The sequence below is a fragment of the Saccopteryx bilineata genome, chromosome 6, assembly GCF_036850765.1.
Source record: "Saccopteryx bilineata isolate mSacBil1 chromosome 6, mSacBil1_pri_phased_curated, whole genome shotgun sequence".
Taxonomy (NCBI): Eukaryota; Metazoa; Chordata; class Mammalia; order Chiroptera; family Emballonuridae; genus Saccopteryx; species Saccopteryx bilineata.
In genome coordinates, this window is record NC_089495.1 from 123031240 (window position 1) to 123057483 (window position 26244).

Below are 26244 nucleotides of genomic sequence, written 5' to 3' on the forward strand. Positions count from 1 at the left end.
GCGGAGCAACGCCCCAGAGGGGCCGACATCGCTCCCTGGTGGGCATGCTGGGTGAATCCCGGTCAGGGGCACACAGGAGTCTATCTGTACCCCCTTCCCCTGTTTCTCACTTTGGGGGAGGGAATCTGCTTGCTAAATTACTTCCTCTTTCTCCCTTAAGGCAATATTTTCCAAAATAGTGGCCACTAGCCACCTGTGGTTATTTATATTTGTTAATTATAAAAAAAAAAAAAAAAAAAAAAAAAAGATTCAGCCCTGACCGGATAACTCGGTAGGTCAGAGCAGTGGTCCCCAACCTTTTTTGGACCACGGACCGGCCTTTAGGGTGGGATGGATAAATGTATCATGTGACCGAGACAAGCGTCAAGAGTGAGTCTTGCCTGACCTGTGATGGTGCAGTGGATAAAGCATCGACCTGGAAATGCTGAGGTCGCCGGTTCGAAACCCTGGGCTTGCCTGGTCAAGGCACATATGGGAGTTGATGCTTCCAGCTCCTCCCCACCTTCTCTCTCTGTCTCTCTCTCCTCTCTCTCTCCCTCTCTGTCTCTCTCTCTCCCTTCTCTCTCCTCTCTAAAAAAAATGAATAAAAATTAAAAAAAAAAAGAAAGTGAGTCTTATGACAATACGTGTGATAAGGGGTTAATAACCAAAATTTATAAAGAACTTGTAAAACTCGGCCTGACCTGTGGTGGCGCAGTGGATAAAGCATCGACCTGGAAATGCTGAGGTCGCTGGTTCGAAACCCTGGGCTTGCCTGGTCAAGGCACATATGGGAGTTGATGCTTTCAGCTCCTCCCCCCCTCCTCTCTCTCTGTCTCTCCTCTCTCTCTCTCTATCTGTCTCTCCCTCTCCTCTCTAAAATGAATAAATAAATAAAAAAATTAAAAAATTAAAAAAAAAAAAAAAAAAAGAACTTGTAAAACTCAATACCAGGAAGACGAACAATCCAATCAAAAAATGGGAGAAAGAAATGAATAGACACTTCTCCAAAGAGGAAATACAGATGGCCAATAGGCATATGCAAAAATGCTCAACATCACTAATCATTAAGGAAATGCAAATTAAGACAATGAGATATCACCTCATGCCAGTCAGAATGGCGCTCATCAACAAAACAACCCAGAATATGTGCTGGTGAGGATGTGGAGAAAAGGGAACCCTCCTGCACTGCTGGTGGGAATGCAGACTGGTGCAGCCACTGTGGAAAACATTACGGAGATTCCTCAAGAAATTAAAAATTGGCCTGACCTGTGGTGGCGCAGTGGATAAAGCGTCGACCTGGAAATGAAACCCTGGGCCGGTTCGAAACCCTGGGCTTGCCTGGTCAAGGCACATATGGGAGTTGATGCTTCCAGCTCCTCCCCCCTGTCTCTCTCTCCTCTCTCTCTGTCTCTCTCTCTCTCCTCTCTAAAATGAATAAATAAAAATAAAAAATTAAAAAAAAAAAAGCTTTAAGAAGACACTCAGAAGCTGGTTTAAAAAAAAAAAAAAAAAAAAAAAAAAAAAAAAAAAAAAAAGAAATTAAAAATTGAACTGCCTTTTGACCCAGCTATCCCACTTTTTGGAATATACCCCAAGAACACCATAGCACTGTTTGAAAAGAAGAAATGCATCCCCATGTTTATGGCAGCATTGTTCACAATAGCGAAGATCTGGAAACGGCCCAAATGTCTGTCAGTGGACGAGTGGATTAAAAAGCTTTGGTACAGGCCCTGGCCGGTTGGCTCAGCGGTGGAGCATTGGCCTGGCGTGCGGGGGACCCGGGTTCGATCCCCGGCCAGGGCACATAGGGGGGGGCGCCCATTTGCTTCTCCACCCCCTCCCCTCCTTCCTCTCTGTCTCTCTCTTCCCCTCCCGCAGCCAAGGCTCCATTGGAGCAAGGATGGCCGGGTGCTGGGCATGGCTCCTTGGCCTCTGCCCCAAGGCGCTAGAGTGGCTCTGGTCGCGGCAGAGCGACGCCCCGGAGGGGCAGAGCATCGCCTCCTGATGGGCAGAGCCTCGCCCCTGGTGGGCGTGCCGGGTGCATCCCGGTCAGGCGCATGCGGGAGTCTGTCTGGCTGTCTCTCCCCGTTTCCAGCTTCAGGAAAAAAAAAAAAAATACACACACACACACACAAAAAAAAGCTTTGGTACAGGCCCTGGCCGGTTGGCTCAGTGGTAGAGCATGCCTGGCGTGTGGAAGTCCCGGGTTTGATTCCCGGCCAGGGCACATAGAAGAAGCGCCCATCTGCTTCTCCACCCCTCCCCCTCTCCTTCCTCTCTGTCTCTCTCTTCCCCTCCCGCAGCAGAGGCTCCACTGGAGCAAAGATGGCCTGGGTGCTGGGGATGGCTCCTTGGCCTCTGCCCCAGGCACTAGAGTGGCTCTGGTCGCAACAGAGCGACGCCCCAGAGGGGCAGAGCATCGCCCCCTGGTGGGCGTGCCGGGTGGATCCTGGTCGGGCGCATGAGGGAGTCTGACTGTCTCTCCTCGTTTCCGGCTTCAGAAAAATACAGAAAAAAAAAAAAAAAAAGCTTTGGTACGTATATACTATGGAATACTACTCAGCTATAAGAAATGATGACATCGGATCATTTATAACAACATGGATGAAACTTGATAACATTATACTGAGCAAAATAAGTAAATCAGAAAAAAATAAGAACTGTATGATTCCGTACAGAGGTGGGACATAAAAATGAGACTCAGAGACATGGACAAGAGTGTGGGGGTTACAGGGTGGGGGGGAGGAGATTGAGAGGGTTGAGGGAGGGGAGGGGCACAAAGAAAACCAGTTAGAAGGTGACAGAAGACAATTGGACTTTGAGTGATGGGAATGCAGCATAATCAAATGTCAAAATAACCTAGAGATGTTTTCTCTGAACATATGTACCCTGATTTATCAATGTCACCCCATTAAAATTAAAAAAAAAAAAAGAAGAGGGATTACTTGTAAAAAAAAAAAAGAGTGAGTCTTAGACAGATGTAACAGAGGGAATCTGGTCATTTTTTAAAAATAAAACATCATTCAGACTTAAATATAAACAAAACAGAAATAATGTTAAGTTATTTATTCTTTCTCTGTGGACCGGTACCAAATGGCCCATGGACCGGTACCAGTCCACAGACCGGGGGTTGGGGACCACTGGGTTAGAGTGTCGGCCTGAAGCACAGAGGTTGCTGGTTTGCTCCCTGGTCAGGGCACAAGCAGGAACGGATTGATGTTCCTGTCTCTCTCTCTCCCTTCCTCTCTGGCTAACATTAATAAATAAAAAAAATGAAAGAGATTCAGTTCCCCAGTCAACTAGCTACATTTCAGGTATACATGGAGCCCTGGCCGGGTAGCTCTGTTGGTTGGAGCCTCATTCCCGATACACTAAAGTTGAGGGTTTGATCCCCGGTCAGGGTACATACAAGAATCAACTAATGAGTATATAAATAAGTGAAACAAACTGATGTTTCTCTTGTTCTCTCACTCCAAAAATCAATGGCTAAAATTTTTTTTAAATGTTCAAAAAAATGGGTATATTTGGCTAGTGGCTACTACATTGAACAGCAAAAATAGAGAGTACTTCCATCATTGCAGAAAGTTCTATGGCCTAAAGCTGCTGTCAGAGATTTTTGGTTAGTACATCCAGAAATATTTATCTTCTTTCGGCATGCTAGTTTTTTTCATATAAAAATGCAATGTCACATATGAAAATACATAATTTGAATAACAAAATCCTTTGAGCACTAATGCCATGTGAAATACATATTCTAAGACAATGACTCAGAATGGAATATGATATTAGGTAAGTTTCATGTCAAACTTATTTATACTAAATATGTGAAAATACTCAAGTGCTTTTCAATACAGAAACAAGTACCCAAACAAGGAATATAAGGTTACCTTAAATGATGACAATAGAAATTATGCTAATACACGGAAATGTTTAGAAGAGAAACTAAGAAAAGCACAGTAAGACAGCTGTCCTTTCTGTGCTTTGTAAAAGTTATAAATATCTGTATCATGCATCATAAGAGAATGAAATAGCTTAGAACAGTTTAAGCCTTAAGAGTTTTTTCTTTTTTCTTCTTCTTCTCTAAGTCAGAGGAGGGGATATAGAGAGAGAGACTCCTGTATAAGCTCAGGCCAGGATCCACTCAGCAACCCCCATCTGGGGCTGAGCTATTGATTGCAACCGAGCTATTCTTTAGCACCTGAGGTGGAGGCTCCATGGAGCCATCCTCAGGGCCTGGGGCTGATGTACTCAAACCAATCAAGCCATGGCTGTGGGAGGAGAGGAGAAGAGAGAGAGAGAAGAAGAAGAAGAAAGAGGAGGAGGAGGAGGAGAAGGAGGAGGGAAAGGGGAGGAGAAGCAGATGGTCACTTCTCTTGTGTGCCCTGACTGGAAATTGAATCTGAGATATCCACAAGCCGGGCTGATGCTCTACCACTGAGCCAACCAGTCAGGACAAGTTTTTTTTCTATATTACAAAATTATATTCTCATATAAAGCTCTATATTCTAAACATGATGTTACAATAAATCTTCAAAACATCCAATAATTGTTAAAAATTTCACTTACGTCCACCAGGCCACCACTTGATGGAGGTCACAGTAGGGCTATTAAGAATAAATTCCTGGGTTTCAGGGTCATACGTGGCTGTGGTTTCTAAGCCTCGAAGATGAGTTCCTAAGGAAATAAATTACATTTACTTCAAACAGGAACAAGGTAAAATCTCCTATCTACTCCTTTGGGCTCTAATATCACAGAGAATAACAAGATCTAATGACAATAAAATGTTTTTAGATGAGCTACAAATGTTTGATAACCAAGATATATAATTTTCTATACAGTGGTACTTTGAGATACAAACAGACCAACATACGAATTTTTTTTAAAGATACGAGCTGCAACTTGGTCCGTAGAGTTCTGTTTGAGATCCGAGCGAAATTCCGAGATACGAGTCGTGATTCGGAAAGCTGCCACTAGTTGGCGCGTTGGTGCACCAGTCCAGTATCAGCAGTTTGATATACGAGTTGACTAACTTAGCTCGGTTACAGAACAAATTAAATTTGTATTTCAAGGTACCACTGTACTTAAATCAAGTAACATTCATTCATTCATTCATTCATTTTTGTATTTTTTTTTTCTGAAGCTGGAAACGGGGAGGCAGTCAGACTCCCGCATGTGCCTGACCGGGACCCACCTGGCATGCCCACCAGGGGGCGATGCTCTGCCCCATCTGGGGCATCGCTATGCCGCAATCAGAGCCATTCTAGCGCCTGAGGCAGAGGCCACAGAGCCATCCTCAGTGCCCGGGCAAACTTTGCTCCAGTGGAGCCTTGGCTGCGGGAGGGGAAGAGAGAGAGACAGAGAGGAAGGAGAGGGGGAGAGGTGGGAGAAGCAGATAGGCACTTCTCCTGTGTGCCCTGGCCGGGAATCGAACCTGGGACTCCTACACGCCAGGCCGATGCTCTACCACTGAGCCAACTGGCCAGGGCCAAGTAACATTTATTTAGATCAACCAAAATACAATGTAAAGGCAGCTTAGAATCATAGTTTCATAAGATCACAGGATATGAATTTCACAGGTAAGTGAAATTCACAACAGACTGGCCTTTCAAATCCATCTCTCTTTTTTATCTGAAGTGAGAAGTGGGGAGGCAGAGAAACAGATTCCTGCATGTGCACTAGGGGGCAATGATCTGCCCATCTGAGGCTGTTGCTCCCTTGCAACTGGAGCCATTCTAGCACCTAAGGCAGAGGCTATGGAGCCATCCACAGCACCCAGGCCAACTTTGCTCCAATGGAGCCTTGGTTGCAGGAGGGGAAGAGAGACATAGAAAGGAGAAAGGGAAGGGTGGAGAAGCAGATGGGTGCTTCTCCTGTGTGCCCTGGCCAGGAATCGAACCCAGGACTTCCACACGGTGGGCTGACACTCTACCACTGAGCCAACCAGCCAGGGCCTTAATCCCCTCTCTTAAATAAAAAAGAAATCACTCTAAGTTGTGAGAATGTCAATTTCAACTCATACTACTGTGTTTACCACAGGTCTTCTACATTTAGAATTTATTTCAGAATAATTGCTAGAATGGAAAACAAGATCTTACAAAAGTATAACCATTATGAGGGAAAGACCTAGAACAATGACTGTCCTGGCTGGTTCACTACTGTGACCAGGAGTTCCCAGTTTCATGTTTACTGGGACAGGGAATCATGTTTTACATTCTCATACAAATGTACCAAAATTCTTTCAAAAGAGTTAAAGGAAAATGTTCTAAGTGACACTCTCTACAATGCTAAGTACCTTTCACCAAACTGTTTGATAATGCTAGGCAGAACTCATGAAACACTTAGAAACTTTCAAAGTGAACAACAGATATGGCCGTTCACTTGTGAACCACTACCTTCTCCAGAGTGGGAATCAAGGAAATAGAAACTTAAGACTTCTTTCACCAAAGAAGCAGCTTTTTAAGAAAATGAGATAATATTAAACAGAACAGATTATGACAAATTATTATTATTATTTATTTTTATTTTTTTTACAGAGACAGAGAGAGAGAGTCAGAGAGAGGGATAGATAGGACAGACAGACAGGAACGAAGAGAGATGAGAAGCATCAATCATTAGTTTTTCGTTGCAACACCTTAGTTGTTCATTGATTGCTTTCTCATATGTGCCTTGACCGTGGGCCTTCAGCGACCTAGGGTCCAAGCTGGTGAGCTTTGCTCAAACCAGATGAGCCGTGCTCAAGCTGGCAACCTCGGGGTCTCGAACCTGGGTCCTCTCCATCCCAGTCCGATGCTCTATCCACTGTGCCAACGCCTGGTTAGGCTGACAAATTATTTTCAAATGCACAAGTGAACCAAAGGGTACTACTTCACTTTGAGTCTTAAAAATCCTGTAAAGCACTATTCAGCACCAAAGCTGAAAGCCAAAGCAGCTATAAAATGAAGCAGAAATAATGAGCAAATGGCAAATACACAGTGGACCAGTTGTCCCAAAACCTTTGAATAGAAAAAGAGAAGCCATAAACAAATAAATAACAAACACAAATGTGAACTCACAACAGACTGAAAAGGTAAGAGGGGAATGAAAAGAAAAAAGGTACTAGAGAGACTGTGAGACCATCTGCCTGAAGGTATAGCTCATCTTATTTTTCTAAACTTTGGCTAAGCCACCTTCAGAAGTTTACTGAATTTACTAAATCAAGGCACAAATAACTTTCAGTTATTTTAAATGTTACATAATTTGGCTATATAAGCCACTTATTTCTTGTCAGCAAATCAAAGAGCATACATACTACGAATCTGTATTTCTAGAATTTCTGCAAGTTCACTAATGTATCAGTAGTAAATAAGGGTAACCAGATAGTAATGAGGAAAGAAAAATGAGTTCAGATTCTAATATGCACATGTATTCTATGCAACTTCAGTAAGCTTGAAAAGCCACTTACTTAATAAGGCCTGACTTGACCTTCTGAAGGGGAACTAATTAAAAAAATCAGCATATATCTGTGATAATGTAACCCTTCATTTTCAGTGACCAATGCAATATTTTTCCCAAGACTTGTATGTTGAAAAACATGACTTCTGCTTGACCTGTGGTGGCGCAGTGGATAGAGCGTCGACCTGGAATGCTGAGGTTGCTGGTTTGATACCATGGGCTTGCCTGGTCAAGGCACATATGGAAGTGGATGCTTCCTGCTCCTCCCCCCTTCTCTCTCCTCTCTCTCTCTCTCTCTCCCCCCCCCATCTGTCTAAAATAAATAAATAAAATCTTCTTAAAAAAAACAAAAACAAAAAACAACCTGATTTCTGTGGAAAGGTGGCATTGAAACAGTTTATATAGTACTTGGCACGCAGAGATAACACTGCTAACACACGGTGGGCGCTCCATATGTGCTGAGCATGCAGCATCTTGCCCAACCCAGAAGGTAGACTGAATGCACCGTACCATGACCCATCTCTGTCTGGGCATAAGTGCCAATGATCTCGAAGTTCCAGGCGTGCATGAAGAAGCGTTCCTGCTGTTCCGCAGTTGCCTGGTGAAGCAAGGTGGGCAGGAACATGCCCAAGTGAAGGTCCAGAGGCGAAGGCCCTCGGTGCACAAAGCTTTGAAGGAATACCAAGGGTAGGCATTTGAGAAGAGCCATCAGTTGTGATAGAATCAGCGATGTAAACACACAGATCAAGGAAAGGAGAAAAAAACAAAACCTTCCGTAAGTATGAGTTAGTCGAGTGGATTTTATAAATGTGTGGGAGCACTGCCCTTTTCTGTATTACTTTATAACTCTTGGCAATTTCCATTTACCTAAAGTATGAAAAAAGTATTTTCATACACTACTCATCTCTAAAATAACTCAGACTGGCAGGAGTGAATGCTGATTCCAAAGCTTGTACAGCACTTGTACAGGTGAGCAAAGCAAAGGATTCCAGGCTTGCCATTAAATCAGAGGAATAAAACATTTGAAGAGGTCGCATGGAGCATAGAATTTAAGTGGTACAATGATTTACTCTGCTGAGCAGCTAAGATAGAACAGTAGTTCTCTCACAGGAAGTTTTTCTAGGTGCGATTTCAACAATGCTGGGGTCTTTTCTGTTTGTCTTCAAAACCTCCAGCATTGGTCCAATTCCTCAACTAACTCTGCTCACTTCCTTTGGGTTCATCATAAGTATCTAGCTACATGCCATCAAGATAAATTAATACAAAAACTGACAGTGCTCATCATTCCAATAAATTTCAGAAATAAAAAAGACATGCAATTTCTAGTGAAGACCATAACTACAAAACAGATTCATGCATAACAAGCTTCCATTACAACTTATGAAAATTGCCACTAACAATAAACATCTTAATAGTAATTTTATTTTATTAAAGTTTTTCTTTATTGATTGATTAGAGAGAGAGAAAGGCAGAGAGAGAAACACTGATTTTTTTTTAATTTTTTTTTTTTTTTCTCAAGCTGGAAACGGGGAGAGACAGTCAGACAGACTCCCGCATGCGCCCGACCGGGATCCACCCGGCACGCCCACCAGGGGCGACGCTCTGCCCACCAGGGGGCGATGCTCTGCCCCTCCGGGGCATCGCTCTGCCGCAACCAGAGCCACTCTAGCGCCTGGGGCAGAGGCCAAGAAGCCATCCCCAGCGCCCGGGCCATCTTTGCTCCAATGGAGCCTTAGCTGCGGGAGGGGAAGAGAGAGACGAGAGGAAGGAGGGGGTGGGGGTAGAGAAGCAAATGGGCGCTTCTCCTATGTGCCCTGGCCGGGAATCGAACCCGGGTCCCCCGCACGCCAGGCCGACGCTCTACCGCTGAGCCAACCAGCCAGGGCCTTAAATTTTTTTTTAATTTTTATTATTTATAACATTGATTTCTTGTTCCACTTATTTATGCATTCACTGGTTGATTCTTGTATGTGTACTGATGGGGGATCGAACCACAACCTTGATGTATCGAGACAATGCTCTAACCAGCTCATCTGTCCATCCAGGGCAAGCACAAGAATCTTATCACCTAATCATATCTTCTAGTGTAGTGTCACTGGGCTGAGAATAATGATGAGGGCAGTAAAGATTTGCCCAAACCAGAGCCATCCTTGGAAGTGTCCCAGTAAAATATGACCACTGATGGAAATTGGGTGTGAGGTCCATGGGGACTGCTCTGTGCTATTTTTGCAACTTCCTATGAATCCGTAATCATTTCAAAACAAAAAGTTACAATCTCATTTTTAAAAGAATGGTGACCAGGAAAAAGAAATAAATGTATGCTGAGGCCCTGAAAAGAGAAAAGTCTTTGAACTAGGACTGCAAACTGTGGCATGGGAACAGCCCCTTGCAACACTGGAGGGCTAACTTGCATTACTAGAAAGCTGAGAAGCACTGGGAAGAAGCCACTCTGAAGCACGGGTCACACATATGGGAGGGCCTGTGGCATTATAGAATACAAGACACCAAGGTTACCACAAAATACACATATAAGGCAGGTGCAAAACCACTACTATCTCAAACTGTTTTGAGACTGAAGAATGTTTTCAGGAGAAAAATGTCTCTTGTGACTAAGATTATTCAGAAGTGGATGGAATTTAGACATATTACAAAGAGAAAGTGACCTAGATAACTTTTTGACTTAAATATTTTGTTGTAAAAAGTCTGTTATGTGCCTGACCAGGCGGTGGCACAGTGGATAGAGCATCGAACTGGGATGCAGAGGACCCGGGTTCGAGACCCCGAGGTCGCCAGCTTGAGTGCGGGCTCATCTGGTTTGAGGAAAAGCTCACCAGCTTGGACCCAAGGTCGCTGGCTCCAGCAAGGGGTTACTCGGTCTGCTGAAGGCCCACGGTCAAGGCACATATGAGAAAGCAATCAATGAACAACTAAGGTGTTAGAACGTGCAACGAAAAACTAATGATTGATGCTTCTCATCTCTCTCCATTCCTGTCTGTCTGTCCCTGTCTATCCCTCTCTCTGACTCACTGTCTCTGTAAAAAAAAAAAAAAGTCAGTTATGCATAACAAAGATTATATATTATTTTTTTTGTGGCAGAGACAGGGAGAGTCAGAGAGAGGAACAGATAGGGACAGACAGACAGAGGAAGGAGGAGAGATGAGAAGCATCAATTCTTCATTGTGGTTCCTTAGTTGTTCATTGATTGATTTCTCATATGTGCCTTGACCAGGGAGCTACAGCAGACTGAGTGACCCCTTGCTTGAGCCAGCGACCTTGGGCTCAAGCTGGTGAGCCTTGCTCAAACCAGATGAGCCCACGCTCAAACTGGTGACTCGGGGTCTCAAACCTGGATCCTCCACATCCCAGTCTGACACTTTATCCACTGCGCCACCGCCTGGTCAGGCTATATATTATTTTTAAATAACTTATTTTAAAGATACAAAGCACCAACATTTTACTCAGTGAAGCACTAGAGTTAATTCTTTTAAAACCATAATACCAAAGACCTTTCTAGTCTCTCCTTCTGTGTGATACAGGGCTTGAAAGGCTGGCAGTCAGCATTGAGGACAAAATGATTCAGTTAACAACAGATAAGAAAGAAAGAAATAAAAAATAATACCATCATTAATAAATAATTTTAGAAAAGATGTAGGCTATAGAGGGGGGAAAAAACACTGCATTCTTGTCCAATAGGCCCATTCAAGTAGAAACTTGAAGAAGAGATTTATAAAAGCAATAAAATATTAAAATTCATTAAGTAATTTAGCCCAAGATATTAAATAAAGACTTAATTAGGAAAAAATATATACCTAATAGGATGAATAAAGAATAGGGAAGAAACTGCTAATTCTTGGCTGAAAAGGACTAAATAAAGTTAATACTTCCCAAGAAAACATAAGGACTTAATGTAACAAAAATTTTAAATTCCTGTAGAATATATTTTATGACCTGACAAACTGAGATCAGAATTCATCTAGGCGAATAAGTATGCAAAAATACCAATACATGTATCTTGAAATGTAACAATGGTAGTCTTATTCTATCAAATATTAAAATATCTTACAAAGCAACAATGACTCAAAGTTTATGATGCTAGGAGAAAAACAAAAGAAGAAACAAATCATTGTAATATATTGAAGATTCCAGGAGTAATCCGAAACTATTATAATACTCTAGATGTAGAAGAACAACAGAAAGTGAGCTAATAGTTAATAAAGGTAAAAACAGCATGGGAGTCATTTATAAGTCAAAGCATTAAATACATATCAAACAACAAAACTTGGAAAAAACAGAAAACTTACACCTACTCAGAGAAGGATGCATTGAATACATACAGCCAAAATGTTGAACGAAACAGAAGACAACAGAAAAATACTGGGTCTGGCCTGTGGTGGCACGATGGATAGAGCATCAACCTAGAATGCTAAGGTCACTGATTTGAAGCCCTGGGCTTACCCAGTCAAGGAACATAAGGCAAGCAATCAATGAATAACTAAAGTGAAGGAACTATTATGAGTTGATACTTCTTGTTCCTCTCCTCTGCCCCCCTGTAAAATCCATAAATAAAATCTTTAAAAAAATACTGGAAGGATACAATATAATTATATATATAAGATCAATACCCATATTCCATTTAGTCAATACTCAAAGGAGAAAAATCCAGTTTCATACATGGGAAATACAGACAGTAAGCTAAAATATGTAATAATATCCAGGCTATACTAGCATTAGAAAATTAAAAACTCTTGACTCTTAGATATATGCTAATGTAACAAAACAAAACTAAAGTAACTACATTGATGGGGCTATAGAGATGCAAGTATATTACTAAGATGCTAAAATATATTGTAATAAATACATAGTGGTTTCTACATTTCAGGAAAAGTCTTGAAATATGCAACAAAAATTATTAAAATGTTCCTTTCCTTCAATGTAGTAATTGGTTTTTGAGATATTCTAAAGGCATAACCCCCCAAAACATAGTTTTTGTAAAGAAGTACACTGTAATTTATAATAGTGGGCAATCAGAATAGCCCCAATACCTAGAGAGCAAGTCTCATGGTAATTCCAATAAGAAAGGGACTGGGACTCACCCAGGAAAAATAACAGGAGACTGGCGGGGAGGCAGAGCAGTGAAGATACAAGGGGAGAAAGATCAGTGACTTATAAAATCAGGTTTATTATTTTTCAGTCAGATTCCAGGAGAGATCTGAGATGGTACACTGCCAGCTTTGAAAATGGAAGGGGGCCAAAAGCCAAGGAATGAGGGTAATTTCTAGAAGACAGGAACACAACTTTTTATAACCAAGCAACAAAAAAGGAAAAGAACAAAGGAATTACATCCACCAGAAGATAACTTTAGTTATTGAAGGTTAAAACCCTAGGAGTTCATGCCACAATAAACCAAGAATCAAGAGTATTACAGCCCTGGCCGGTTGGCTCAGCGGTAGAGCGTCGGCCTAGCGTGCGGAGGACCCGGGTTCGATTCCCGGCCAGGGCACATAGGAGAAGCGCCCATTTGCTTCTCCACCCCTCCGCCGCGCCTTCCTCTCTGTCTCTCTCTTCCCCTCCCGCAGCCAAGGCTCCATTGGAGCAAAAGATGGCCCGGGCGCTGGGGATGGCTCTGTGGCCTCTGCCCCAGGCGCTAGAGTGGCTCTGGTCGCAATATGGCGACACCCAGGAGGGTCGCAACATGGCGACGCCCAGGATGGGCAGAGCATCGCCCCCTGGTGGGCAGAGCGTCGCCCCCTGGTGGGCGTGCCGGGTGGATCCCGGTCGGGCACATGCGGGAGTCTGTCTGACTGTCTCTCCCTGTTTCCAGCTTCAGAAAAGATGGAAAAAAAAAAAAAAAAAAAAAGAGTATTACAAAAATGAGTTGTAGGATGGCATCCACTGAGGCCCTAAATCTTCCTGTTCAATTGCCAGGTTGTAAGGAATATTGAACTTGATTACCTATCATCATCCAGAATGCTCAGAGTTGCTTCTCTTCCGCTGAGAGTAGCAAGACCAAAACATACTTTGAAACAAAAGAATACTTGCATGAAAAACAACTTGCTCTACAACATCCACATTTACACTAAAGAGCAACAGCAAAAAAAAAAAAGGGGGGGGGCAGTGCCCCTGGCAGGATGGCCCAGTAAACAAAGCATCGTCCCAGCACACCTGGGTTGTGGATTGGATTCCTGATCAGGGCATGTACAAGAAGCAAGGATGAGCATGCAACTACATGGAAAAACTAAGTGGAACAAGCTGATGCTTCCCACTCTTCCTCCTTCTTCTACAAATCCATGAAAAATTTTAAAACGGGATGGGGAGGCAAAGAAAACATACAAAATTGAAACAGAAAAAAGAAATAGAAATATAGAAATTGACATTCAACTGGAGCTGGAAAGAAACTTGAATATGCCTAAATTCCCATCATGGAAAGAATGCTGATGTGATGAAAAAATGCTTACACCTGATTGAGACAAAGGCAAAGACAGGGGAGAAAAAGACATACTCTATATAGAAATATAAAGCTGGTTTCTTTCTTTTCTTTTTTTTTTTGTATTTTTCTGAAGCAAGAAGCGGGAGACTCCCACATGCACCTGACTGGGATCCACCTGGCATGCCCACCAGGGGGCGATGCTCTGCCCAGCTGAGGTACTGCTCCGTAACAACCAGAGCCACTCCTGAGGTGGAGGCCATGGAGCTGTCCTCAGCGCCCAGGCCAACTTTGCTCCAATGGAGCCTTGGCTGTGGGAGGGAAAGAGAGAGAGAGGAAGGAGAAGGGGAAGGGTGGAGAAGCAGATGGGCGCTTTTCCTGTGTGCCCTGTCCAAGAATTGAACCCAGGACTTCCATACACCCAGCTGACGCTCTACCACTGAACCAACTGGCCAGGGCCTGAAGCTGGTTTCTTAACTGCCTACCATGATCTGGAAGAAGAGAAAGACACACCCTGTGTCACACTGGTCAGCCTGTGAGAAAGAACACTGATCATGTACTGCAGAGATTTACTTAGCACTTACGTTGTACAAAGTAAAGGAAAAAAGTTTATTTTTCAAGTTTCAGAGAAAGTGTTTTATTTCATATTTGAATATTAGTGATGAGAATTGCAAAGAGACTGTACCATCTTCAACGACGATTACTCTGTACTATGTAAGCTCCATTTTCCTTAATATTAATAACAATAACAGTAATAGAATACAGAAAAATCACTAGGAAGTGACCAGTGCCTGAAACGATCAACTATCTGTGAAGACCATACATACTACCTGCTTTGTAACCTTGAGAAATGTCTGGTCAGGATAATTAACACTGGACCACATTCTAGGCTGTTCCTTCAATACCCAAATCCCAAGGAGACGATGCCCTCCTCAGCCCAGACTTCTGTCTTTGATTATAGCTCACAGACCCACAGACCAAGAGTGTGTCAGAATTTGTGTGCCTATGTAGACAGGTGTGTATTTAAAGGATGGAAGACAATCTAAAAGCAAGAGAGAAAATGGGTGACAAAGAGAGAAAACGGGTGATGAAATTTCTTTTTTTAGGATCTTATTTGTTGATTTTTAGAGAAAGAGAGAGACAGAAAGGCAGTGGGGGAGGCGCAGGAAGCATCAACATGTAGTTGTTGCTTGTCATATGTGCCTTAATCAGGCAAGTCCGGGGTTTCGAACCAGCAACCTCAGCATTCCAGGTTGATGCTTTACTCATTGTGCCACCACAGGTCAAGCAGGTGACAGAATTTTAAGATTCTTGAGAATCCTGGAATAAGCAAGCCTGACCAACATTGAATTTCTTCACTTCTCAGTGGCTACCTGGAGGTGAAAGACAAGAAAATAGTTCTAATTTTGATTCATTCACACTGGACAGCTATTGTTGTGTGAGTTTTTTGTCATTTTTTTATTTGACAACTGTCATTTTTTTGACAATCTAAGGGCAAAGAGGTCAGTGCCCCTGAATAGTCACGTATTGCATGTTTTAAAATTCTTGTGGCATGCCAGTTAGTCTTCATTTCATCCTCTCTTCCTTCAAAATTTAGGCCATATATTGCAATATATATTTGGAATGTACTTTATAAAGAGAGGCAGGGCCTGACCTGTGGTGGCGCAGTGGATAAAGCATCGACCTGAAATGCTGAGGTCACCGGTTCAAATCCCTGGGCTTGCCTGGTCAAGGCACATATGGGAGTCGCTGCTTCCTGCTCCTCACCCCCATTTTCTCTTTCGTTCTCTTTCCCCCTTACTAAATTAATAATAAAAAAAAGGCAGAAGTTTAGACCAATAGAAGATAAACATATCAGACCCATTCAGACTCAGAATGGTTTACATCTTATGCCTCTTATGAATAGCATGGCTAAATCAAATAAATTCTACAATGATAAATACTGAAAGAGAAAAAGAATTCTATTTAAAAACCACAAAGCTATTTAAAAATTAGAAAACACACACACTCTCCCTCTCTCTCCACCCCCCTCCAAGACAGAAAATGTATGAATGTTATTTCCCTTTCCTTAGGACACCTTTCTTCAGGCTTATTTCAGTATTGGCCATGCTGAAGCTCAAGTATTGGGTGTTTGACAAGGTGTTCAGAATACCACATAACAAGAATCTGTAGTCCTCACAGGGATTAGGATAAAAAGCATTTTCTTAAACCAATCACAAATCAAAATGCACCAAATCACACACAAAAATGAAACTTTACTGATACTTGCATCCTTCCCTTTTTCCCTTTCTTTACTCTCCTTAATTTACTTAATACAAGCAATATGCTAGTTAGGAATAGAATGGTCAGCACAAATTCAAGACACACAAATCTGCCAATGGCCTTGCCCATGAAAACAAATTTATTTCACATCAAGACCAAACAAAAAACTTTTGAAAGTAGCCAAACTTTTAGGAACAATTTAACAGACATATTCCTAATGAAAAGCTCAGGGACATGTATAGATATGATGTATAAAAGAAACAAAGAGAATCATCATCTTTTTCCCAAACCACTTTATAATCCCACCAGTCCACGACAAGAGTAAGACACTTAACTGCTCTGATCCTCCGCACCATTAAAATCCAGTTTTAACTTCAATAAAGCAGAGGCATTAACCCTCTCAAGAATTTCCAAGACACTCTAATAACTACACACAAACACGATGGGGCACTGTGCCACACTTCAAGCCCATCTTTCCAAACTGCTCAATATGGGTGTAATGTCGCAATGGTAAAAACAACGAAGGACGTTTCAGGCCAGAGTCCTGGACCAGTTTATGGGGAAATGACCTATAAAAAGACAAGGTGCTGAATTTTATTTAAGAGTTAATTATTTAAAAATAAAATCCCTATGTGTAGCAGCAGAAAAAAATCAAAAGCACGTATCATCTGTTAACTGAAGTCCTGAGGGGGGTTACCCACTGACCCTCAAATGTGGACTAACCGTGGCCCAATTCCGTCTGGGTGTAGGTGCCAATTATCTCGAGTCCTTTGGAGGAAAGCAGCCATTTCTCTTGCTGAGCAGTGGTGCCCTGATTCAGCAAGGTGGGAATAAACATGGAGAAATTGAGGCCCACAGGTTCCGGAAAATTGCTCATATGTAGTCTACAGGAGAGAAAAGAAAAGGGTCTCAGCCTCACTCGACACACTGTGCTGTACCACCCCTTCTTGCCAGACAAAGTGGCCCTCAGGATGAAGGCTGAGAAACTTAAACCCCTTTCTTGTGAAATTAAATGTAAAGTTTACCGTTTTACTACCTAAATAGCCAAAAGCAGAATCTAGTGGTATCTTTTCTGCCCCTGTCATTTCAGGGCCAAAATTCCTCTTTAATTCTATACCTAATCCAGGGAGCAAATTCTACATTGTTTTAGTCTAAGAACACTTTTTATTTTTGGTTTTGTTGGTGTAATGTGTTTTAATTGGCTGGATTTTGGGGGAGTATGTCTTTATTTTTGCTTTATTTTCAGGTTTTGTTTGAAAAATCAAAAGACTTCCATAGGTCTGTTAACAAAAGCTCCTAAAAGAAGAATGTAGGAAAAAGACTTGACCTGGGGTGGTGAACACACAATATAATGTGCAGATGACATATTCTAGAACTGTACACCTGGCCCTGGCTGGATAACTCAGTTGGTTGAAGCATTATCCCAATATGCCAAGATTGTGGTTTTAATCCCCAGTCAGGGCATATACAAGATTCAATCAATAGTGCATAAGTAAATGGAACAACAAATCGATGTTCCTTTCTCTCCCCCTTCCTCTCTCTAAAATCAATGAAGAAATTAAAGACAAAAAAAAAAAAAAGAGAGAGAGAGAGAAACAACTGTCGAAAAGTATAAGACAATTCAGAAGGCAAATACTAACTGGGTATCTGATATTAAAGGATTTGTTCATTTCTTCTGTATGGTAGCACTATTGTAGCTGTTAAAAATACAGTTCTTTTGCCTGACCTGTGGTGGCACAGTGGATAAAGGGTCGACCTGGAACGCTGAGGTCGCCGGTTCAAAAACCCTGGGCTTGCTTGGTCAAGGCACATATGGGAGTTGATGCTTCCTGCTCCTCCCTCCCTCTTCTCTCTCTCTCTCTCTCTCTCATTCTCTCTCCTCTCTAAAAATTAATAAAAGAAAACTAAAAAAAAAAAAAAAATACAGTTCTTTTAGAGCCACAATAAAATATTACAAAAAAATAATAATAATGTAAACTATCTTTCCCTAGATAACCAAAGCAAATATCCAGTGTGATAAATACATATTCCAGGGCCAAAGCACAGAGATCCTTAAAGGTCTCTGGAGTTTACAGATGGGTATTGTGAGCATTTTAAACACTTATCACCAGTGGTCTCTGAAAATTACTCCCGATTAAAGGAACACTAATCATAATGAAATTCAGCCTTCCACTATTTTCTCATAAAAAAGAATCTGTGAAACCGTCAAAATACAGATTACTGTATAGTCAGCCTTGGCTATACTGCATTATAGATTTTATAGGGGTCTGTTTTGTTCCATTTATCTATTGAAAGAGCTTAAAGTACAAAATAACTGATGTTCTTGACTTCTCAAGGGATGAAGAGGAGGCAGTGTTGCTACCAGTGTACCCTGATCTGTACAACAAGCAGAGTATGAACAGAGCGGATTAGCTGACAATTCACTTTTGCAGGGGCCTGAAATCACCTACCATGTTTTCAGAGGTGCTGGCACAGACTCAAACATCCAAGAAATGCCTGGACTAGCCATCATCAAAGTTCTACAATTTTTACAGCAATATCAAATGTTAATTGAAGCTGAATGGAAGGAAAGAGGGGAAAGGAGGAATATGAACAGAAAAAGCAAGCTGCTTTCCAAGTAACTTAGACTAGCAGCACTTTACTGATACAGCTCTGTACTTCACAAAACATATCCCTCCTCACTGAAGTGGAAGCCAAAGCCTAAAGAACAGATAAGTGCCTGACCTGTGGTGGCACAGCGGATGGAGCGCTAACCTGGAACACTGAGGTTGCTAGTTCAAAGCCCTGGGCTTGCCTGGTCAAGGCACATACAAGTAGCAAGCAACAACTAAAATGAAGCAACTGCGATTTGACACTTCTTGTGCCCCACCCTCTGTAAAATCAATAAATCTTAAAAAAAAAAAAAGAATAGATAAGTACAGAAATCATTCTCAAAAGCAAAAGCACCACAGCACTCCCTAGCAATCATGTCTTATCAAAAGAGGAAATGAGCCTACAAAAATTTCCGAGAAATACAAGCAGTCATTTAGGTACTAAAAATGGTGAAAATATAAGACACTTCTACTTCCCTGAGGGAAGTTAGGCTCTGGGCTTATAAAATGATGACATTGGCAAAAAAAATAATTCTAAGAAACTGAGGGGGAAAAATGTGACACAAAATAAAGACAACCAAATATTGATGTTCTTAATAACATACTGGGCCTGACCAGGCGGTGGCGCAGTGGATAGAGCGTTGGACTGGGGTGCGGAAGACCCAGGTTCGAGACTCCGAGGTTGCCAGCTTGAGCGCGGGCTCATCTGGTTTGAGCAAAAAGCTCACCAGCCTCTGGCTCAAGCAAGGGGTTACTCTCGGTCTGCTGAAGGCCCGCGGTCAAGGCACATATGAGAAAGCAATCAATGAACAACTAAGGTGCCGCAATGCGCAACGAAAAACTGATGATTGATGCTTCTCATCTCTCTGTTCCTGTCTATCCCTCTCTCTGGCTCTGTAAAAAAAAAAAAAAAAAAAAGATACTCTTGAACCAAAAAAAAAATAATAATAATAATAACATACTGGGATTTTTGAGGCCACTTAAAAATCAACTCGAGAACAAAATGTGAGAGCTTGTTTTAAAGTTACATTTATTCCCTCTTGAAGATGCTTTTCAACAAACCAGCTTTAAAAACTTAAGAAAGATAACAAAAACCATGACTGATTCTCATTAGAATTTTAAATTAGTCTAAGAATATTTACAGTTTTTTCATAACAAACAGTATAGTTAACAGACAAAATTATAGGAAATGGGATTAAGAAAACAACTTTCATATTCCCCCAATAGCAAGGTCTTACTTTCTCAAGGCCTGAAAAGTTCTTTTGTTGCTCAAATTGAGAAATTTCTAAGTATTTTACTAATACTCAGTCAACTTGAAAACACTCTCATGAGTGAGTTATATTTAGATGAAAAACAGATCAATAAATGCCCAAAATCCCCCAAAAGAGAAATATTAGTTTTTCATCAATTCTAACACTTCTCTACCCCAATTTAACATTTAAGAAATCTGATGTAATGCCTGAGCAGGCGTTCATGCAGTGGATAGAGCATTGGACTGGGACGCAGATGACCCAGGTTCAAAACCCCGATTTTGCCAGCTTGAGCGCAGGCTCATCCAGTTTGGATGTGGTTCACTGGCTTGAGCGTGGGATCACAGACATGACCCCATCGTCACTTGCTTGAAGTCCAAGGTCATGGCCTGAGCAAGGGGTCACTAGTTCTGCTGTAGCCCCCCAATCTGACACCCGCCCCATCAAGGCACATATAAGAAATCAATCAATGAACAACGAAGGCGCTGCAATGAAGAATTGATGCTGCTCATCTCTATCCCTTCCTGTCTCTTTCCCTCTCTCTCTGTCACAAAAAAAAGAAAGAAATCTGATGTATCAATTAATGCTGTATCGTAGTTAACTTTCTTGATGGCCTATAAAACTCAGGTGCTCAGACTTGATGGCATTCACTAACTGCTGAGATTACTTCTCAATCCCCTTCTTTAACCTAAATTAATCTCTCTGTCATATCCTACAGATATAGGAAGGATGTCAAAAGGTATGTTCAACCAAACTGGACAGCCTGCTTCAGCCCCAGCAACAGTTCTTGTGAGAGGACTGCTGTGGCTATGTTCTGAATTCGCAAGGTTTGCCTGATAAAGATTGATAATAGTCTCCAGGACATACTGTCTTTAGAAGCAGGCTGGCATGAAAGAGGCAGCATAGTGAAGTAGGAAGAGCATGACCTTGAAGTCAAAAGAGAGCTTTTTTTGTGTGTGGAAGTCCCAGGTTCAATTCTTGGTCAGGGCACACAGAAGCACCCATCTGCTTCTCTCTCTCCTCCACTCCCACAGCCAAGGCTCCATTAGAGCAAAGTTGGCCCAGGCGCTGAAGATGGCTCCGGTTGCAAGGGAGCATCGCTCCCTAGTGGGCATGCTGGGTGGATCTTGGTTGGGCACAACCGGAGTCTGTCTCTCTGCCTCCCCACTTCTTTTTTTTTTTTTTTTACAGAGGCAGAGATAGACAGGGACAGACAGACAGGAACGGAGAGAGATGAGAAGCATCAATCATCAGTTTCTCGTTGCACGTTGCGACTTCTTAGCTGTTCATTGATTGCTTTCTCACACGTGCCTTGACCGCGGGCCTTCAGCAGACCGAGTAACTCCCTGCTGGAGCCAGCGACCTTGGGTCCAAGCTGGTGAGCTCTTTGCTCAAGCCAGATGAGCCTGTGCTCAAGCTGGCGACTTCGGGGTCTCGAACCTGGGTCCTTCCGCATCCCAGTCCAATGCTCTATCCACTGCGCCACCACCTGGTCAGGCCCTCCCCACTTCTCACTTCAGAAAAATACAACAGCAGCCTGACCAGGCAGTGGCACAGTGGATAGAACATCGGACAGGGATGCGGAGGACCCAGGTTCAAGACCCTGAGGTCGCCAGCTTGAGTGCGGGCTCATCTGGTTTGAGCAAAGCTCACCACCTTGGACCCAAGGTCGCTGGCTCGAGCAAGGGGTTACTGGGTCTGCTGAAGGCCCAGGGTCAAGGCACATATGAGAAAGCAATCAATGAACAACTAAGGTGTCGCAACGAAAAACTGATGATTGATACTCCTCATCTCTCTCCATTCCTGTCTGTCTAACCTCTCTCTGACTCTCTCTCTCTCTGTAAGAAAAAAGAAAAATACAACAAAAAAAGAACTTTTTTGATTTCTTACTGTGCCCAATCAAGATGATTACCTTCTCTGAACACTGATCTTTCTGTAAAATGAAGAGTACCTCACTTTCAGGGCTTCTGGGAAAAGTAACTAAGATCAAGTGCTTTCTTTGTACATTGCTGTTTATATTCTGTGCTCATGCAAAAAAAAACGGTTCAAGGGGACTGAATATACTGTGATGGAAGATGGTTTGATTTTGGATGACGGGCACACAATGCAATGTACAGCTCATGTACCTTAGAGATGTACACTTGAGACCTATATGGTCCTATTAACCAATGTCACCTCGTTAAATTTAATAATAAAATATATAAAAAAAAGGTATGTTCAAGTCTGTCCTTTAAAGTCCCCAAACCGGAAGGTCTATATCATGAGAAACAATACACAAAACAACTGGCTAGTGTTTACTAATCTTTAACCCACATAAAGGATTTGTTCTATTTCCTTGTGACTTTACTTGGGTCTGGTTACCATAACAGATTATGAAATCTAACCAACTGTGAACCGCATTACATCAGCCATTTTAAAGCAAAAGGGGGGACAGATGGTGAAGAAAAGGACTTGACTTGGGATGGTGAATACACAATATAATATGCAGATGGTGTATTACAGAATTGTACACCTGAGACCTATATAATTTTATTAATCAATGTCATTCTAACAAATTCAATTAAAATTTAAAAATATTTTTTAAATTTATTGATTCTAGTGAGAAAGGAAGGGAAGGAGAGAGGGGGAGAGAGAGAGAGAAACAGGAACACAAATCTGTTCTTTTTTTTTTTATTTTTATTCTTTTAAATTAAAAATTCTATGCTGGAAACGGGGAGAGACAGTCAGACAGACTCTCGCATGCGCCCGACCGGGATCCAACCGGCACGCCCACCAGGGGTGACGCTCTGCCCACCAGGGGGCAATGCTCTGCCCCTCCGGGGGGTCGCTCTGCTGTGACCAGAGCCACTCTAGCGCCTGGGGCAGAGGCCAAGGAGCCATCCCCAGCGCCCGGGCCATCCCTGCTCCAACAGAGCCTTGGCTGCAGGAGGGGAAGAGAGACAGAGAGGAAGGAAGGGGTGGGGGTGGAAAAGCAAATGGGCGCTTCTCCTATGTGCCTTGGTTGGGAATCGAACCCGGGTCCCCTGCACGCCAGGCCGACGCTCCACCGCTGAACCAACCGGCCAGGGCCACAAATCTGTTCTTGTATGTGCCTTGACTGGGGACTGAACGGACAACCTCTGTGGGGTTTTTTTGGGGTTTTTTTTTTTGTATTTTTTCTGAAGCTGGAAATGGGGAGAGACAGTCAGACAGACTCCCGCATGCGCCCGACCGGGATCCACCCGGCCCGCCCACCAGGGGCGAAGCTCTGCCCACCAGGGGGCGATGCTCTGCCCCTCCGGGGCGTTGGTCTGCCGCGACCAGAGCCACTCCAGCACCTGGGGCAGAGGCCAAGGAGCCATCCCCAGCGCTTGGGCCATCTTTGCTCCAATGGAGTCTTGGCTGCAGGAGGGGAAGAGAGAGACAGAGAGGAAGGAGGGGGGGTGGAGAAGCAAATGGTGCTTCTCCTATGTGCCCTGGCCGGGAATCGAACCCGGGTCCCCACATGCCAGGCCGACGCTCTACCGCTCAGCCAACCGGCCAGGGCCTACCTCTGTATTTTGGGATGAAGCTTTAACCGAACGAGCCATCTGGCCAGGGCCAATTAAAATTTTTTTAACAAATAAAAGCAAAACAAATAAACCTTCTTTTTGTGTCAGTTTAAGAAAGAATTAAATCTTACTAATATTTTAAGGTTTACAGCCCTGGCCAGTTAGCTCAGTGGTAGAGCGTTGGCCTGGCGTGCAGGAGTCCCGGGTTCGATTCTCAGCCAGGGCACACAGGAGAAGCGCCCATCTGCTTCTCCACCCCTCCCCCTCTCCTTCCTCTCTGTCTCTCTTCCCCTCCCAAAGCCAAGGCTCCATTGGAGCAAAGTTGGCCCGGGCAGTTGGCCCGGGCGCTGAGGATGGCTCTGTGGCCTCTGCCTCAGGCACTAGAATGGCTCTGGTAGCAACAGAGCGATGCCCCAGACGGGCAGCGCATTGCCCCCTGGTGAGCATGCCGGGTGGATCCTGGTCGAGCGTATGCGGGAGTCTGACTACCTCCCCGTTTCCAGCTTCAGAAAAATACAAAATGAAGAAAAAAAAACAAAAACAAAAAATTATTTTAAGGTTTACAAACTCAACTTGGATAATTGAGAAACATAATCTAGGAGTTGCTCTACTTCAGCAATTTTTAACCGGTATGCCACAAAAATCTCTGAATCATACAATACCTGACTATTTTAGTCAGAGACACGAACGACTTCCTTCCCCTTAGATTGTTAAGTAAAAAAAAAAAAATAACAATAGCCACCCAGTGTGAATGGATCAAAATTTGACCTTTTTTTTTTTTTGGTCAGATAGGCAAAATACATAATATGGTTTCGGTGTGCTACAGAATTTAGGCATTAGTTTATGTGCGCTATGAGATGAAAAAGGTTGACAATTGCTGCTCTACCTCAATTATCACCACAGCCATGAGTTACAAACTTAAAAAAAAAAACGAGTTGCCTAGCCTGTGATGGCACAGTGGATAGAGCATGGACTGGAACACTGAAGTTGCTGGTTCAAAACCTTGTGCTTGCCTTGTCAAGGAACATACGACAAGCAGTAAATAAGCAATGAACAACTAAAGTAAAGTAACTACAAGTTGGTACTTCTTGCTCCCCACTCTCTCTCCTTTCTCTGTAAAATCAATAAATAAAAATTTAAAAATAATAAAATAAAGAGCATTTGGAAGTTAGTAAGTACTCTGATTTGGGCTACAAAAATAAATTAATTGCATTTTTATAACTAAAATGGAAAAGAATTCTGAGGGTAGTCCGAAGAGCCAAAGTAAAATATTTCTTCTTGACAATAATAACCAGGTAAATTGAAAATAATTAGATTCCAAATGTACTAGAGGTAGAGTATTTTGGGAAGAATGATTATAATTATTACATAAAAGCAGAACTTCCGCCCGACCAGGTGGTGGCGCAGTGGATAGAGCATTGGACTAGGATGTGGAAGGACCCAGGTTCGAGACCCCGAGGTCCCCAGCTTAGGCGCGGGTTCATCTGGCCTAAGCAAAAAAAGCTCACCAGGCCTGACCTGTGGTGGCACAGTGGATAAAGCGTCAACCTGGAAACACTGAAGTTGCCAGTTCAAAACCCTGGGCTTGCCTGGTCAAGGCACATATGGGAGTTGAAGCTTCCTGCTCCTCTTTCTCTCTCTCTCTCTAAATCTTTCTCTCTCTCCTCTAAAAATGAATAAATAGATAAAAATAATTAAAAAAAAAAAAAAAGCAGAACTTCCAACATGTTTCATTTTTTTTCTTGGCTCTTTAATATACACCATTCACATCATTTACTCTTTACTGATGAAATACGGGAGTTCTTCTAAAATGCAGAAACCGAAAGAGCAAACAGGAATGAAAAGTTTAAGAGGTGCTGCAGGGTCAAAGGAATCTTATACTATGGTCATGTAATTATAGTGTTATTTTTTTTAAAAAGTGCATTTCTCCCCTCCCCCAATTAAAAAATAAAAAACTGTTGGTCTGAAAAACAGAAGTACTCTTTTCAGCACTGGGACCATAGGATGTTTCTTTGAGTTCTCATATGAGCAGGAGAGCTATTTAAACACTGCCACCAGATTAAACAACACCAAGTTCTTAGAATATTTTATGTATATTTATTGAGATTTGACTGATGTTCTTTTACATTCCCTATTTCTCATTATTTAAAATTCAAGATCTACACCATCATCATCATATACAAATATAATGTTATTGCTACAAAACATTTAAATGTTTGGTTTTGCAACTGAAAAGTCCTTCCGATTTCAGCATCTAAATTTAGCAGGCCTACTTTCTACAAAGAGCAAATGTATTTTGAACTTAAACCACTTGAAATTGAGATGCCTGGCCGAAAAACTTTGTAAGATTTTTTGAGAAGGAAAATTGCAGGGTCTCTAACTTGTTATTAGCATACAAGGTTTAAATACAAAAGTAAACATTTTCCACACATACAACTTTAAAGTGGCATGAAAATATGCCGGTTTGAGTCTTCAAACTCCAAGCACAATGAAAAAGGACACTACAGACAGCAGATTTAAAGTTTGGGCTTTTACCACAGATAAAAATTTGATCTACGTTAAGGCATACCTACTTTTTAAACCACATGATTTCATCAGGATCTGAGATGCCAAACTCCCTGATTTTCTTCACCATGGTGGCACTCTTCCTAACAGCCACCTCATAACGCTGGCTGCGACTGAGGAAGTTCAAGTCCTCATGCTGGAAGTCTGGGTCGTTCAGAATCAGGTTCTCTGGAAGGGATTAAAGGGCATCAAAACGAAGACAGAAATTT

At 42.4% G+C, this 26244-nt stretch overlaps 1 protein-coding gene across 3 annotated transcripts in view; it reads right to left on the bottom strand.

Annotated features, from left to right (window-relative positions):
* The window catches only part of ACOX1 (acyl-CoA oxidase 1), a 38989-nt gene that overhangs the window by 12260 nt on the left and 485 nt on the right, over nt 1-26244 (bottom strand). The window contains exons 1-4 of one of the 3 annotated variants that reach the window (XM_066237460.1): nt 26044-26183; nt 16823-16983; nt 7924-8081; nt 4549-4656 (exon numbers count right to left, since the gene is read on the bottom strand). In XM_066237460.1, coding sequence (XP_066093557.1) covers nt 4549-4656; nt 7924-8081; nt 16823-16887 — 331 coding nt within the window. In that variant the 5' untranslated portion in view covers nt 16888-16983; nt 26044-26183. Of the gene's footprint in view, nt 1-4548; nt 4657-7923; nt 8082-16822; nt 16984-26043; nt 26204-26244 lie in introns of those variants that run through there. The other 2 variants (XM_066237459.1, XM_066237458.1) reach the window with 2 other exon arrangements.